Source organism: Populus nigra, chromosome 9 (genome assembly GCF_951802175.1).
Source record: "Populus nigra chromosome 9, ddPopNigr1.1, whole genome shotgun sequence".
Classification (NCBI taxonomy): domain Eukaryota; kingdom Viridiplantae; phylum Streptophyta; class Magnoliopsida; order Malpighiales; family Salicaceae; genus Populus; species Populus nigra.
Window position 1 is genome coordinate 17736222 of NC_084860.1, and position 16838 is coordinate 17753059.

General features: G+C 36.4%; 2 protein-coding genes across 2 annotated transcripts; one reads left to right on the forward strand and one right to left on the reverse strand.

Annotated features, from left to right (window-relative positions):
- The first annotated feature begins 10 nt into the window (after positions 1-10).
- LOC133703429 (transcription factor MYB80) lies at positions 11-2274 on the forward strand. The gene is made up of 5 exons (XM_062127921.1): positions 11-132; positions 345-623; positions 859-1084; positions 1195-1324; positions 1439-2274. The coding sequence occupies exons 3-5, from the start codon at positions 952-954 to the stop codon at positions 2157-2159; spliced, it is 984 nt and encodes a 327-aa protein (XP_061983905.1). The 5' UTR covers positions 11-132; positions 345-623; positions 859-951; the 3' UTR covers positions 2160-2274.
- Positions 2171-15090, reverse strand: LOC133703427 (proteasome activator subunit 4-like). Its single transcript, XM_062127919.1, has 35 exons — positions 14753-15090; positions 14555-14657; positions 14330-14442; positions 14122-14244; positions 13755-13856; positions 13508-13673; positions 12796-12912; positions 12627-12694; positions 12432-12533; positions 12115-12331; positions 11729-11962; positions 11508-11635; positions 11274-11391; positions 10964-11182; positions 10731-10886; positions 10484-10560; positions 10169-10377; positions 9596-9812; positions 9422-9501; positions 9161-9278; positions 8897-9067; positions 8520-8688; positions 8402-8445; positions 8259-8301; positions 8037-8182; positions 7674-7768; positions 6650-7551; positions 6093-6371; positions 5911-6006; positions 5188-5366; positions 4703-4784; positions 4257-4381; positions 3850-3942; positions 2510-2663; positions 2171-2418 (listed from the first exon to the last, which is right to left on the reverse strand). Exons 1-35 carry the CDS (start codon positions 14911-14913, stop codon positions 2377-2379), a joined length of 5448 nt encoding a protein of 1815 aa, XP_061983903.1. The 5' UTR covers positions 14914-15090; the 3' UTR covers positions 2171-2376.
- Between the last annotated feature and the right edge of the window lie 1748 nt (positions 15091-16838).

Below are 16838 nucleotides of genomic sequence, written 5' to 3' on the forward strand. Positions count from 1 at the left end.
AAAAGCAATCTCCCACTTGACTAGGATTTGAAGGAGTGACGGCATGGAGGATTGACAAAGCTAAAGCACAAGGACTCAATTAAGAAGCCTTTTCTGATGAGGGACTACTTTTAAAGAAATTCGAGAGTACAGGTACCCCCCCAGCTCACTACCCTGTTGTCTCCGTGGCACTGACATGCATTTGCAACGAGGAGACTAAACAACTAAGAAATTAGGAGTCGTTGTCGCTTGCCACTGCTGATGATATGATACGATACTATTTCTGCTTTAAATAATGCAATCACCTTGCCTTAACTTTTCCTTTTCCTTTTCTTTTTTTTTTTTTAAAAAAAAAATCACATCAGAATTTGTGTGATCAAAGCATCAATGGACTTCTTTCTTGCAAGTTGAACAAAACAAGACCATTCATTCTCTCTCGAGGCTGCGCGTGTCAAAATGATGAGCCACACGTACGTGGAACAACCTTAAACTGCACATGTTCTGCTTTCAAGGAATTCGAGGCTCCTACTATGGAGGCGGTGGTAAAATTGTGTGATCAAAGCAGAAAGCCACCCAACCCAAAACATCTGCAAGGACCTCCAAGGGGAGTCAACAAGTGAGAGAGTTGACCGGGTGTCTTGTGGGTGAGCTACCAGCCCACCTCTCACACTCTCAATAGCGTTGAATAGTTTAATAAAATCATGCGCCTTCGATGCCATTTTTATTATTTCCAATTTAATTTAACCCCATGCAGTATTTCATATGCAAACCAAACTTTTGTTTCTGTATATAAGAATTGACCCGCTTACCATTTCTTTTCTCACTTCCACTTGTTTTCTTTTCTTTATAATTTTGCTCCCCCAAAATTTGAGGCACTAGACAGTAGACAGCATTATAGTAGCCAAAGCATTAGCATTTCTCAAGGAGGATAGTGCGAGAGAAGAAGAGTAAACAAAAGACAAGCACACACAGATGGGCAGGATTCCGTGTTGTGAGAAGGACAACGTGAAAAGGGGGCAATGGACACCTGAAGAAGATAACAAACTCTCTTCTTACATCGCCCAACACGGCACCCGTAACTGGCGGCTCATCCCCAAGAATGCTGGTTTCTGTCCTCTCCCCCCTCCACCTTAATGTTCTTAATAGCATCATCATTCATATGCTATAATTTATGACCGGATTTTTATTGTTTTTTTATGTCCTTGTATGATTAAGGTCTCCAGAGATGTGGGAAGAGTTGCAGGTTGCGGTGGACTAATTATCTCCGGCCTGATCTGAAGCACGGCCAGTTTTCGGATGCAGAAGAACATACCATTGTCAAGCTTCACTCTGTTGTTGGCAACCGGTACACCAATCGATATATATATATAATTGCTCAGTCTTTCAATACATGCTGCATAAACCTTTTTTTGGTACCAATTTCTGCTATTCAATGACTGATTGCGAAATGGCATCACAGATGGTCATTGATTGCTGCTCAGCTTCCAGGCCGCACAGACAATGATGTTAAAAATCACTGGAACACCAAGCTGAAAAGGAAGCTTTCTGGCATGGGAATAGACCCGGTTACCCACAAGCCCTTCTCCCACCTCATGGCAGAGATTGCCACCACACTAGCAACACCGCAGGTGGCTAACCTTGCAGAAGCAGCCCTTGGCTGCTTCAAGGATGAAATGCTCCACCTGCTCACTAAAAAGCGGATTGACTTCCAGCTGCTACAATGCAACACAAATGGAGTACAAGGGAACACCTCATCCCCTTATACTGCCACTAAACATGATGAAAATGATGATACTATTGAGAGAATCAAGCTTGGTTTCTCCAGGGCTATGCAAGAACCTGGAATTCTGCCCCCAAACAAGACCTGGGATTCCCCTGGTGCTACCTCTGCCAATTTTGCAGGCACCTGCGCCTACTTCCCTTCATCAGTTAATGCATTTTTATGTGGTCCATCTTCTTTTGGCAACGAAGTTGCTTTATCGCCATGGAGTCAGAGTATGTGCACTGGAAGCACGTGCACAGCAGGTGACCAACAAGGTAGATTGCATGAAAAGCTCGATGATGAGAATGGAGAAGAATCCCAGGGTGGGAAAGAGATTAGAAATGGCCCATCCCTCTTCAATACAGACTGCGTTCTATGGGATTTACCATCTGATGATCTAATGAACTCAATAGTTTAAGGATATTTACATCACAAAATAGGCAATGACACCCTTCATTTATTGACAATAACAGATATCTTATCACAAATAATGAAAAATGTAAATAAACTTCTATACAAATTATACCCTAGAATCGCATAACTTCTTCTTGTTCTACCAAATCATTGGTGTTGAAACCCTTTCAATCATTAATAAGTTCCTATAGTATCTTCTCTTGCTAAAAATGCTATGTATATCAAGCAAAATATGATGACGAGGACGATGTATCTGCTAGAACCTGCCAGTATCAAATAAGTAGAGGTTTACAAATCACGAAAGGTATTTAAATCCTCCAACCTAAGGAATGTGACAAACATTTATAAGGCTACCTCGAGTTGTTCTTCAGTAAATGAATCTTTCTGGACATTCCATGTGTCCGCATGAGTTCGTCGGAACTCGGCGATTGCCTTTGTAACCGTAGATTTCACAGGTGAAGGCTCTCCTCCAAAACAAGCCAGTAGAGTAACATGATCAGGCAACCAACTGAATAGATGAAAATTATCAGGTAAAATACAAGGGCCAAAGCTATCATATTTATATGCATTCATATATTCCTTCAAAAAGAATCAACAATCAGATCTCTTCAAAATTCTGTAAGTTAAGGGTCACAAAATGGCTTTCTGGTGTGGCGTGTGTAAGAGTAAATATTAGAGTTTCCAGGAACCCATTTAAGTCGCTCTAAAAAAGTCCTTGTTCTCAGCCGGTTATGACAGTCAGAAAAAAAAAAGTAGCAAGAGAGCTTCAGCAAGTCTTAAACAAATTAGATTGATCCCAACCATGATTATGTCATTTGATAACGGTGTGTCTAGCACAACTATTTCTTCTTTAAGCTTCCATATAACTATGCAGGTACTTCAATTCGATCAGCCAATTTCTGCTGTCGTAATTGACATAATCCACGATTGTGTTATTAAGAACAGATAAAAAGAACCAGAAAGACAGACCTTTCAACCATCTCCCTAAGCAGCCATGCATTTTTGGATGTCTTACCAACTATACAAGACCTTGCTTCTCATCAAATCCCATGGCCCAGGAAAGAAGACAAAACTCTACTGTGCTCATCTTAGCTAATTCCAGAAACACTTCTTTTAAGTTTGATTAATTAGCACCACCTTAAACCAAGAGCCAATGTCCCTAATTACCCTCAAGCACTAATAACATGACCTGCATTTTGAGTTGGAACACGATTCAATGTCCCTAAGTATCCTCCATAGCAAGGAATAAATGACTATGCAGTTAGCAAACCTCACAAAGGCAAGAGGACTGAGATTAGAATTGCAATTCCTATGGTTCTTAAGAACAGAAAAATAGTCAGCAGGATTATAATTAATCTCCTCGAGAAAATAATCAAAACTATACCCACAGAGTTTGAAGTATAGACATTAAGAAAATGACAACCTTCATTCATTCAGCTCTTGATAAATATAGATAGAAACGCTGCCTGATATTATTGTTACTCAAAACACTACTTCAACTAGGCACATTAGCTGGTCAGGTAACACTAATATGATAACTTGACCACTTGCCACTATAAGGAGGATCTGACATGGTTATGAAGCAACTTGCCATAAGTTGCATATCATCACCATTTCATACGAAACGAATAACATTGTAGGATAATTCTGAAAACACTTGATACAACTGGTTCCATATATTAACATGAACATACCTGGGCATATCATATGGAACTGACAACACAGAAGCCACCAAAGCAAGTACAGCACCATGAACAGATGCTATAGATTGGCCAGTTTTCAGATTCCTACAATCAGGTATACTATCTCTATGTCAAAATTACAAGATCATCCATACCAGGACTTGCTGCTTGTGTACTAAAAGCAAAACAGATATGAAAACATGGTATACCAGTGGTGATCCCACACACAATAATTAAGATGACTGTGAGGAACATAGATAGTATTTTGATGTCAATTAGATAAAAAGAAATTTCAATGCAAAAGGCCAACCTCACGTATGCTTGACATGGACTCCAAAAGGTGCATCAATGTGTGCATGAAAAATGTATACTCAGTGAAAGAGAAATCTAACTTATAGAACAGAAGATCATTATATAACCTTTGCTTTCTCTTCCTATGGATGGTATTCGCCTCCAAGTAAGCTCTTTCACGGAAGTCTTTAGCAAGATCTTCATTCCCACCCTTCACTAGACCTGCTAGAACTGTTGCAGCATGCTCCCTTACCTGACCAAGAATTAGCTTTTTATGTTGAAAGCAAAAATAGAATGACTTGTCCTGTTTTCCAAGGACTTCACTCCCTCGGTAACTCCCACGATGAAAGAAATCTTTACATAAAGGACTATCCTAATGCACCTGGTGACTTAGTATTTCACAACTGCTATTTTATTTCAGGAATCTCTGACATCTTATCACAAATAAAAATCAGTCAGGTCAATGATTATTAAACTATCAATTGAACAAAGGATTAATCTTCACCAGCTAATCTACATTTGCATCTAGAAATCTACAAAACTTATCAAATTGAAGATTCAGCTAGGAACTTGCCTCTACTTGATTATCTCTCAGGAGACTTTCAACAGTTTTCCAAATTTGTTGTTTTTCCACATTTGAGAGGATGAAAGTATGCCTGTAATAAAAAGACCATGCCAACTATTTAAGAATCCAAATCATAAATACTTTCTTAACCCACACCCCTCAAGCTGATTCCCACAAAATACTAAACATGGCTCTAATTACTTTCAACGCATAAAAAAATATTCACATTCAGATCTATAACAAATAACTTGTTAAAACATGAGATCATGGAAGATATAATTGCAATATATAACAAGTAATTAATACATATTCTTGTGTGGAAAATCTAAAAGTGAAATTCCTTGCTTGCTTTGAATAAGTTTGACTTCTTAATATACTGCAATAAATATAAATATGCGACAAAAACTGGAAATAAGAACTTGAAATTACCATGTTAACATGATAAAACAGGATCCACGATGTAAGAGATAAGGCATACAGCAAATGCACAATACCTATACATAAAAGTACGCAGATATGTCAAAGTAGCTGATCGGGTCCGCCAGTTCGGATCATTGGCAGAACAAAGAATTACTGAAACAGCCCTCTGGAGATGAGGTGCCCAGAAAATTCTCCATTTCAGCAATTCAAAACATGCCTTGGCCAGTGTTGACAAATCTTTATTTGATGTTTCCTTCACAAAGGCAATAATATCTTTGTCAGCTAAAGAGGCAGGATGCCCAATGTTATCGGCACGTTCAGGCAATAAATTCAAGTATGCTGTTTCTACATCAAATGCCCCAGAGAATTAAACAAGCCACAATATTGTGCATCAAATTTGCATCCGAGTATGTATTCCAAATCACTGGAAACAAAATGCTGGCAACAAGAGAGAAGGGATGACCACAGCTTGTGCAGCAAAATGACTAAGCACCAAGTGGAAGATTTGTATAAAGACCAAATAAGGAAAGTGCACGCTGAAAAAGAATGTTATTCAGTTGAAATAAGGAGCTATACATTCCCATTTCTCTTATTTATTATGTAATAAAAAGCTTCAATCTTACTATTTTCTTCCTAAGGTATGTGAGCCAACCCAAACATTCAAATGAGCATAAAAGGAATAATGGCAAACAATCGGGGTGTTCAGAAAATTTGGAGCAATCAATGCAGCAATTAGATGGAAACCACAGGCAAAGACCAGTCAAGTAACACAAACAAAGAAAATGCACCATACATACCTGCAAAGAAAGTACAGGATAGAGAAATTGCACAATAACATCCAGTAAATAAGAAGATCTGCCAGACTTCAACGTTGAGATGATAAAATGAAATAGCTGCATCAAACAAGAAGAAATATATTGATCAATCAGTCACTCTAATAGTTGTGGAAGCAAATATAATTTGTTCTGAAAATTAATACCGTTTCCATCCACTTAACATCATCTTGTGCATCCCCATTCAAAGACCCATTTTGAAAAGCCGTATGCCCAGCAGTCTCCAAGTTGTCTGCTGGACTAGTATTCTGAATATTTGTGACCACATCAGTAGCTCGGTGAGTCAGAATTAGGACCCACTTTTCCTCTTTCAATTGGTTGTCAGTCTCGCTTGCCTCTTCACAAGAATAATCGTGAGCAGATGACAAGTGAAGACGAATGTTAGAGCACAGCACAGCCAGGGTAACACCTATAGCTTCCCTTACCTGTTCCATGACAATATAGCATAGTAACATGATCAGAAAAACAACTCAATTTGTTATAGAAAATTAAGGATACAGAAAATAATTGTGGTTATTATCTTCATGCATCATTACATTCGACCACTCTCCAAGAAAAACTTAAGTTTCTTTGTTATTCTTCTCATTCCTTTTAGGATTCACATAATAGAAAAGGAAAAGGAAGTTCAACATAATCATGATTCATAAGAGTGGCAAAACATGCCAGCTTCAATTAAGAAAATAAATGAAAATGACATGCTTACTTGCGCTGATGAGTGGCACATGTTATCCAACAGCTCATTCATAAGTCTGTTATGGAGTTTTATCTCAGCCACTGGCATCTTTTGTGGGGATATCTCTATGAGAGCAGCTGAAAGAAAAGTGTAGCGCTTCGCAACAACAGTGGTATTTACAGCTGGAGGTAAAGGTGTCATCAAACAATCCAAAATCTGTTTCCTCAGAACAGGGACTCTTGTACCGTATTTTCCTTTTCCAGTAACTGAATAGCGTATACATGCTGCCCACTCTGGAATAGATTCCACTGACTGAGAAAGAATCACAGTCTGCAACTGAACTATTATCCAGTTGTCCCATGCTCCTAAAAGACCATTGATATCAGAGTGCAACACCCCAGCAAATGCTTCAGCAGCAACACACTGCTTAGACCTTTCCTTAGCATTTGCAAACTCCTCCAGTGTTCCTTTAAGTGCTTGTAAGACAGGCATGCCACATTCTTGTATTAGGCGCTTAAAGATTCGTGCAAAGTTGGAGTAGAAAGTATCACTTCCAAATAGAGAAATCCAACTAGGAGTGCGTGGCCATGAAGATGAAAAATCAAAATAAAAACGGGTAATTGATTTGTCTGCAAGGTTTTGGATAAAAGAATTCCCGTGACTTCCTCTGGAAGAAGTGCTATCAATATCAGTGATTACATGAACATGAGACAGGCTATTCAAAGTCTCGTTAAAGAACCCTTCTTCCTGAAAAATTTCACATAATGCCCCTTCGAGAGATGATTTGGCATTTGTCTGTAAATCCTCTAGCACTGCAGATTGATTCTCAGCAGAGAGCTTGTATGGTGACTCTTTTAATAGTGTATTTAGAGCTGAGATTGCAAGTATCCTTGTTTGAGGAAGTTGACTTTTTAAATTTTTAAGAAAGTGGCCTGAAAAGGCATCAGTAAGACAATGTCAAAGAAATTGTGAGTGAAAATCCCATTAAAATGTGGAAAGAATGCTGATGAAAAGGGCAAGGAGTCAATCACAAAGTAACAGGAAAGGTACTCACCAGCAGTTTCACTCAGGATTTTTGAAGAGAAGTTTGGAACACTCCTAGAAGCCATAGCCAACAAAAGCAGAACTCTGTTAGCCATTAGGTTGTACCTGCCAGGTAAAAACAACAACAAATGAAATGAACCAAAATCCATGACTATTTGGAGGCCAAGAGTTTAGAACAGATAGAGATGCTGCATTTCCAGTCAAAAATAGTTATATTTGCATTTCACATACTCAACCAGACAGTATTTCTAAGTCTGCCAGTACATGGGCCTTCCTCAACAGGCCAAAAATGTTCATAATAAACTTAAAGGCAATTCTGAAGGCAGCTCAGCACCTACTGCAAATATCGAGTAAACAAAGAGTGAGATTTTACCGCCAATGCAAACCAGAAGAATCAAAACTCATTGATCCAATCTGAGAAACCAAATCTGCAAAATTTGGTCCATCTATGTAATTATCTGATGTCCTGAAAATGCTTCTAGACACTCCCGGAAAGTAGATGTTGTACATAACAAAAAGCTGTTGGGGCACTAAAAAATATTAGAAGTAAATTCAGAGAAACAACCCTTAAATTAATACTGATAAGAGATTTGACCTCATTAATTGCTTTCTGGGCTTTCAGTGATTCATGATGCGAGCTGCAAAAACAAAAGGAAAAGCAGGGTAGAGTTAGTATGGCTTCACAGTTATCAAAAAACTCCAATATATAAAGGGCAAAAACAGGGAATCAAGGATCACCTTGAAAGAATCCCAAGAAGAAAAGAAGATAATGCTTTTGGATCCTGAAATAAAAGATGGCATATCAGAAAATTTTACTCCCAGAAATGTATTGAAACCAATTTGTTCTGAATATTACTGTTGTCAAATGCTTGAGAACTGTTTGTGTAGAAAGGACAGTACAAGAACCCAGCACTGCATATTCTGGTGAGCTGGGATTCCGCAAGTGTTCAGTAAGAGAGAGCACACATTTTGAAATCATTGATGGCCATCTCTTAATCATCTTCAGCAGAGATTTTCCAGCAAGCCTGGCAAAAGGTCAACAATGTATATCAGATATTTTTGAAACTCAATTGTTTTTCCTAGTTATTTGTTTGAACTATGAAATAGCAGAAGCTATGGCATGGTACAGCCTTTATTTAAAAATCATTAGCAACCCTATCACCCAAGAGAAACAAGAATATGCACAGGAAAAACCAGTTTGATCATGTAAGGATCGCAGAAGATTGAACTTACGAGCGAACAGTTTCGTAACTATGCAAAGAAAGTTTTAGCAGATCATCCATCAAAAGAATTGCATGGTCTGGTGGAGAGAAGTTCCCACTCATACGAAACAGATGATAGGATGATTGTGATGACCTCCAAGTATTATGCATGTATGCCTTGTCAATAAGAGCCCACCTAGGCCTGAATTAGATCAATAGATTAAACATTTGAATCCAGTCACCAATGCAAGGTTCAAACAACAATAAAGGGCAATCTCATGTCCAAACTACTTACCTTTTCTTTCCTTGAGAATGAGAAGACACGATAAAATTCATTGGAGGTTCTAAAATGGCAGCAGATTCCAACTTCCAAGCCTGCCTGTGATTTGACCACTCCTCATACTCCAAACTTCCTGTTTGACATAGGTTAAGGGATGAAAATAAACAAATCAGGACACAAAAAAGGGTGATGTCTAAAATATGTGTGGAAAAAGCTACTGTGAGCATCTCAAGAGGTTAAAAGGAATTCTATTAATCTGAATGTATAGTTCATTACCAAAGTTTCCCAAAGCATCCATGATACGAACAGTGAGTATCAAGAGGATGCTGTCATCTGATTTTTCCTCTAACATATATCTGCAGCATTGTAAATATAGCAACGTTTTAGCACTTCAGACTTGCTCAATGTGGGTAAACAATATCCAGATAAAAACTAAGATTCAAAAATTACTTGCAAGCTGCATGTATAATCTCAACAGCTTTTTCACGCAGTCCAGTACTGCCAACACTTGAACCAGTTGCTCCAGCTATCAAGAAAGAAATATGACTCGCATCTTCCACAATCCCATTCCTGGAGGATGGGCTGAAATCAGGTAAGCAAGATAAAACACCTTGCAGTGAAGAATCAATACGCAAAAGAGTCACTTTCAAGTGCTCTTTCTCATTTCCTGCTAGCAAGGTGCATGTAATTAGCAGAAGAAAAATAATGAAATATCAATTGCAACATCAATGACAGGGCATTTTTCTTTACATGAGAAACAGCATATAGTCATTAACTTGCAATTATTATTGAACTACTAACACAGTTGGAATCGAGGATATTAGGACATGATTATATGAGATTCAGCAGAATGAACCCTCATAAAATATTTTGATCCACTGATATCAAGTCATCAGGTTCAAAGTTTTTCTAGAAGACAATTATTTTTATCAGTTTTATGACCTAGAAAGATTCTAAGCTCCTCAAGATAAAAATTCCACCACAACATCTGAAAACTACGTTAGAAGAACAAATAAGGATTACCTGTATCGGAATGTATTTTATTTTGGCATATTTTCAAAAGGTCATCTAAAGCTGATTGAAAATGAAGGTTTAAAAGTTCATTTGCAAACTGAACTTCATCATCATTTGGAACATGCCACTTGGGCCCCATCGATGGTCCATCACTGTTGTAATCTTTTGCGCTGATCCATTCTTCTAATGCCAGAGCTGCTGGGTGCCTTGAAATGGACCTACAAAATCAATATTCTTCAATTTTTTATTCAAAGGGAAGTTGAATAGATAAACAACAGAGAATTTTTAACAATAACATGTATAGATGAAAAGATATAAGCTTACTTGTATTGATCCATAGGATAATAAACAATCAGGCTTCCAAGGAGGGATCGAAGGAGATGATCACCGGCTCCATTAACCTAGCATATGATGAAAGAGTTTTCCAAAAAATTATGTAAAGCATACAATAAAATTAGACAAGCATTTAAAATATTCAGCAAAACGCCCAACAAGCATCCTATCCAAACAAATATCATTTGAATAGGATCTCCAATTATAAATGAAACAAGTTACTGGGGTGAATTAAAACCTTCCAAGAGGGAGATTCAAAAGCTGACACGATAGCTTCTTTGAATTGATCCTTGCACCGAAGAAGAGCAGGACCTCCATAGTTTATGGCAACTGATAATATTTTTAATTGATAATCGATTGCTGTTTCAAGAGCTGGAGAGAGTGTTGGTTTGGCCTGGGAAAGAAGCCATCAATTTTCACCAAGAATCTTTCTGCAAAATAAAATCTAATAACTTACACCATCTAACAAACCTTAATTGAAACTGTGGCATCTGGAATCCCTCTCCCTCCAAAGCCCGTTGCAGGCGTTCCTTTCAAAGAGGATATAACAGATGACAAGATTGGATCAACAAGAGAAGCAACAGCCGCTTCTGGGTTTGAATGAACACAAGCACAACAAAGCAATCCAACCTCTGCAACTGCTCCAGGAAGAATACTTGTCCTAACAAACTTTGCAATTTTTCTCAAAGCCTGTCACCATGAAAGGAATAATTTAAAAAACAATCTCTTCCCCAAGGAGAGATCATGGTGAATGAACTGTGAATGAAGACAGCAGCTGAACCTGTTTGTATAGTGATTTAGATAGTCTTCCGAGCAAGATTTCAAGCATACAATAGTAGAAAGGACCATCATCGACAAGAAAAGTTCCTGATGTTGCCGATGAATGTAGGCCTTCATGCCTATAACAATAATAATGAATTGTTCTGACTAGAAGGGCAAATCAGCATGTCTAAATATATTAAGCAATGCAGAAAATTTAAGAGAAACAGATGGGATACTAAATGCTATTACTTACAGAACGCTGCTGGGTTCTAGATGTTGAAGCAATGAAAATAAGCGACACAAGAATTCATCCAACCATTCAGAAAACCGGATCATTGGCATGAATGATAGCTGATCGGTACTATCATCCAAAGTAACAATCTGTAATTATAAATTGAATGGGAAATGAACATGTTCATTAATTATGGGCATAAAAGAAAGAATTGAGAAAATTATCAAGGCATCGGCTCTTACATTGGAAAATATGGAGCCAATTAACTGCATGGTTGCCAATGTTTTGGGGGGGTCATTAGCATCCATACCAAGTAAAGCATTGGATAGTGAAATTGTCAAGAGATCGACATATGCATCATCACCCCCACCACAATCTTCCTGTTTCCCTCGAGTTGATAGGGATGTGAGACACAGAGAACGTCCTGCAAATGCTACTGACATCACTGCAGTTTTCAACTGGTGGGTGGCAGTCATCTGACTAGACACAAACGTAAGTAAAAGACAAGTTAATGTGATGACAGAAGCATTATTTGAGAAGAGGAGACTACTAAATATCCCTTGAAGCCAGGTTCAAAACCATATTTCAGCATTTTGATCCATAAAACAACACATGCAACACTACTAACCGTCTCCAAGGCCAAATGGAATCGAGATGCTAAAAATGGAAGAACCAAAGTGGGCTCCACATATGACAAAATGGAAGTTGCTGCAGCAACTGTCTCAGAAAGATGTTCATCTTTGCTGTATTGCCCGCGATCAATTAACTTCAGTAAAACATTGACAAAATAAGTCCTTTCCGATCTTCCAAGAAACATTTCAGCCTGTCTATTATTATCTGTGCTCCTGTACCACCAATATTTGTATAGTAACAGCTTAAAACATTTTTAAAGTAAATGCATAACACATATACAAGGTAAAAAGATGCATATATACATATCCTTACCATTGCTCATGCTGTAAGCGCTTCTGGAACATAATTACCAAATGAAGCAAAAAGCGCTCCAGTGAATAAGTCCAGCGACCACCATTAGATGGATGGTAATATCTACAGCAATAAAAACCAATAATGAGCCAATGGTGAGAATTATGAACATGGTTGGAGACAATATTTAAAGTATTCATATGTTAGTGAACAGACTGTTCTAAGAGGTTTCCCAATTTCCCGAAGAGCTCTTGAGCTGCACCACCAGGTTTAAGCAGATAGACCTACTCGCAATGAAACAGCATAGGATGACAGTGTGGAAAACAATCATATAGGATCAATTGATGAAAGCAACAAAATGCATGGCCGTGTTTATTGATCTTACAATTGACTTTGCAATGGCCTTTGCTGGGGTGGAAGTTTTATGGGAGAATAAGAATCTTGTGTATCTTGGAACATCAACGGAAAATGGATATGAAGCACTTCCATTTGCCAAAGGAACCTGTGATTGCCAGATTAAAGCATGATAGTGGATAATCAGAATGGCAACAAGTACATTGATATAGACAGAGAACCCAAGAAAAACAAGGCAGGGATTTTTCTTTCAGGGAGTGACTGAGAGAATTTAGAGCCAAGCCTCATTTAAATGCATACGACATTTTATCAATTTCCCTTCCCACGTTTTTAATGTGTAAATAAATTTGCAAAGCAAGAGTTCCAAATCCTTTGTATTCCAACTGTTCCTACTTCTTTCCTCTCCTTGATGTTTTAATATCCATAAAAATCTTCCAACAAGGAATCCTAGCAAACTGCCTCATAGTCAATTTGTCACAGCATGCATTTAAGGTAAGAGGTTCCCTCCTCTTGTTCCTCTTCCCATTCTATAGGTACTTACGAAGTATTAAAAAAATTCAGCTGCATGGTTTAACAAGTCCTTACTATCATTATGTGTTATAATACCAGTCGTCGAAGAAGAACGAAATCCTAACACTTATGAACCTTCCACGCTTTTAATCTAAACATCACACAAGTCGCCCACTACTATTCCCCTAAACTAGAAAATGATAAAACATAAGTTGAAGTATTCATAAACTCACCTCAAACATGTTCAAGAATCTACTGAAAAGCATTGGTAAGAAGAACTCCCAGTCAATAAAGTCATAGTTTTTTATAACACGTGCTATGATAGCTGCCCACTGGCTGTTCCAGAATTGGGAATTTGGTATCGAGTCCCACATGTTCAAGCTCTTTTTAACCCAAGTTCTGCCATGCCAGCAATAGGTTATAAAACTTGCTCCAAAAACTATAAAGAAATAAGAATTTCATAAACTATGCACTACATACTCTGTATAGAAGTCCTGGTTCTCCAAGTTTGTCGGCAAAAACAGTCTCAAAAACCCAGATCCTTCAAAGGATGAATTATGCCATGGATTTTCCAAGAGAGAACTGCAAGTTTATTTCAAGAAAATTTCAACAACGAATATAGAAACCATAGAAAGTTAATGACGTCACCAGATTATTCAAAGGATAAATTTCACCATCATTTAATATCAGTGCTTCTTCAGGCTTTTTGTCTCGATTTTTTTAACATCAAGTAAAAATGCAGTATCAGTCAAAACCAACTTCACATATAACTATACATAAAAATAGAAAAAACATACAATTCTGTTTCCCATTGAGTCAAACCATTACAGATAAACTAAACACTTACCAGAACTCATTCCAAATCTCCAAAGCCGAACCAGCAGGAAAGAACCTCCGGCAGGACCGAACAAGTGAAGAAATAGTCTGAAAATGCCTTTGTCTCAATCTCCACCCTTCCGGACCAGTGTTCCTATAATGCTCGCCAGTATACAAATCATAAACACTAAAATCATCAACAAAAACTCAGAAAAATAAGCCAAAAAAAAATTCCCTACCTTGTAAAATGAGTATGAATAAGAGTATCATACAAAGGCCTCCATTGCACTTTGAAAGCCAACTTCTTTCTATACTTATTTAGCACTCTCACTAACAAATTTCCCCATCTCACCTAAAAAATAAACCCGAAATTCCACAATTAAGACTCAAAAAGAATTAAAAAGTTAATTATAATTATTAATTAATTAATTAATCAGCATTAGACCCGAAAATCATAATAATACCTGAGCGTAAAGCTTATTCTGCGAAATATTGAACAACTCAATTCCAAATTGAACGAGTTCAGCTACATCTTCCAAACTCAATTCGCTCTTCGCCTTAATAAAACTGTAAGTAATCATTAACACTCAATTAGAATCAAATAAAGCTGAAAACTCAATCGTTATTAAAGAAATTGATAGAGAGAGGGGGGGGAGACTAACAGTTCGAGGACGGAAATCCATTTGAGAGTGGAGTAAACGGAATCAGGATCATCGGGTTTGTAAGAGTTCTTGACGGAGTTGAGCACGGTGCGGAAGGAGTCTTTCTCTTTCTTCGTCTCCTCCACCACTGGCGGTGGCAGCCACGCATTGTAGAGATGCATCTAATGTTCAGTTTTTATTGAAGGTAAAAAAGAAGGTATGATGAAGAAGAAATGGTGTGTCTGTGTTTAAACAGGGGAGTGGATTTTTTATTTCATGGAGGAGGGGATGGGGCTGCTGGCTGTTTCTTTTTGGAGAAGAAATTATTTTGAAAAAAAAAATGAGAGCAAAAAGAGCAAAAAACGACTTGCTGCTGTAGAGTACTGGTGCTAACGGTGATCTGACAGCGACGGAGAGAGATTTTTTAGACGTTTTTTTGGAGGGGAGTGACCTGTTGCCCATAGTTGTCACCTGACCCCGCGCAATACCAATCAGTGATTGAGATGGTTGACATGGATACCTTCAAAACTTAAAATTAAAACTACAAAGATTTTAAAAAATATATTGAATTAAAATAGATTTTGTTCATATATATATATATATATATATATACAAGTCAACCCAGCTTTTTCTTAAATATATATAGCCTCTTTTATTTTTGTATTTTAAAAAAATTTTAAAAAAAATTAAAAAAAAATTATTTTTTTTCAAATAGATTTTTTTTGTGTTTTTGAATCATTTTAATATACTAATATTAAAAATAATTTTTAAAAAATAAAAATATATTATTTTAATATATTTTCAAATAAAAAATATTTTAAAAAACAATCGTAACTACACTTTCAAACACACTTTTATATGTCACATATAACTTCACTAATTCACTTTATGTTTTATAATTATATTGTTATCTATTTTTTTTTTTTGACATGATTAGAACCATTAAGTTTTTTTAATTGATTTTTGAGCTTAAGTTATATTCGGGTTTGGATAAATCTGAAGTAGCCAAAGCATTTTTTATTTTTTTAAATTTGGTATTTTAATTTATCTTTTATCAATTGAGTTGTTTATTTATTAATGAATATATAATTTAATGTTTCTTAGAAATTATCTACCAACAAAGACATCATGGCAAAAAAACCTCGGAAGTCTGAGTCAACTGGTGAGGAAGAAGACTTGGTAACTTGTTGGTTGGGTTAGAAATGCAGTCGGATACCTAATCGGTAAAACATGCTTTGAGTCTCCATTTTTTTGTTGTCCTATAAGTCAGTCCTTCTAGTTTTAAAAATCATAAATGAATCCTTTTGAGTTTTTTATTTTTTATTTTTATAAGACAATGTTGTTTTGACTTATAAAAAAATTTGAACTGATGTCATTTTAATGGAGCTGATTCGACTGACCTTATCCCATCCAACTCTCGGTTTAATTTGGATCTTTGATTATGATAGTATTTGTTTTTGTGGTTTAATTGTGTTTTTAAATAATTTTAATTTTTTTTAGTATTTTTGGATTGTTTTATTGTGTTGATTTCAAGAATGAATTCTAAAAAATAAAAAAATAATAATATATTCAAAAAAACTTAAAACACTCTCTAATGAGGTATTTGAGAATGTGGTAACGATAATGGTTCAAAGTGTTTTTCGCTTAGAAATACATCAAAATAATATTTTTTTTATTTTTATAAAATTATTTTGACATCAGCATATTAAAACGATCTGAAAATTTAAAAAAATAAATTTAAGCAAAAAAATCAAGTTTTAGGAGGAACGCGGTTTGAACCGTGTTCAACGTTCCTAAACAGGCTCTACATGCCTGTTTATTTGTTTCAAATTATTGTTTTTCTGTGTTTTCAAATTATTTTGATGTGTTGATATCAAAAATAAAATTTTTAAAAATATATATTATTCTGATATATTTTCATGAAAAAATACTTTAAAAAACAACTGCTGCCATATTCTTATGCACTCCTAAAATAAAATGTCTACCGTTGTCCAAACGTCGGGTTTAGAGTTTGTTTGAAATTGTGTTAACGGTTACTGTTCAAAATATTTTTTACTTGGAAATGTATTAAAATAAAAAATTTTATTTTTTTAAAATTATTTTTGAT

Coding starts and splice junctions, on each gene's coding strand:
- LOC133703429 (XM_062127921.1), top strand. CDS start 952: ATGGGCAGGATTCCGTGTTGTGAGAAGGACAACGTGAAAAGGGGGCAA. Junction 1,085..1,194: donor GCTCATCCCCAAGAATGCTG/GTTTCTGTCCTC, acceptor TGTATGATTAAG/GTCTCCAGAGATGTGGGAAG. Junction 1,325..1,438: donor CACTCTGTTGTTGGCAACCG/GTACACCAATCG, acceptor ATGGCATCACAG/ATGGTCATTGATTGCTGCTC.
- LOC133703427 (XM_062127919.1), bottom strand. CDS start 14,913: ATGCATCTCTACAATGCGTGGCTGCCACCGCCAGTGGTGGAGGAGACG. Junction 11,963..12,114: donor TCCATTTGGCCTTGGAGACG/GTTAGTAGTGTT, acceptor GTGTCTAGTCAG/ATGACTGCCACCCACCAGTT. Junction 7,769..8,036: donor TCTTCTGGTTTGCATTGGCG/GTAAAATCTCAC, acceptor TTTACCTGGCAG/GTACAACCTAATGGCTAACA.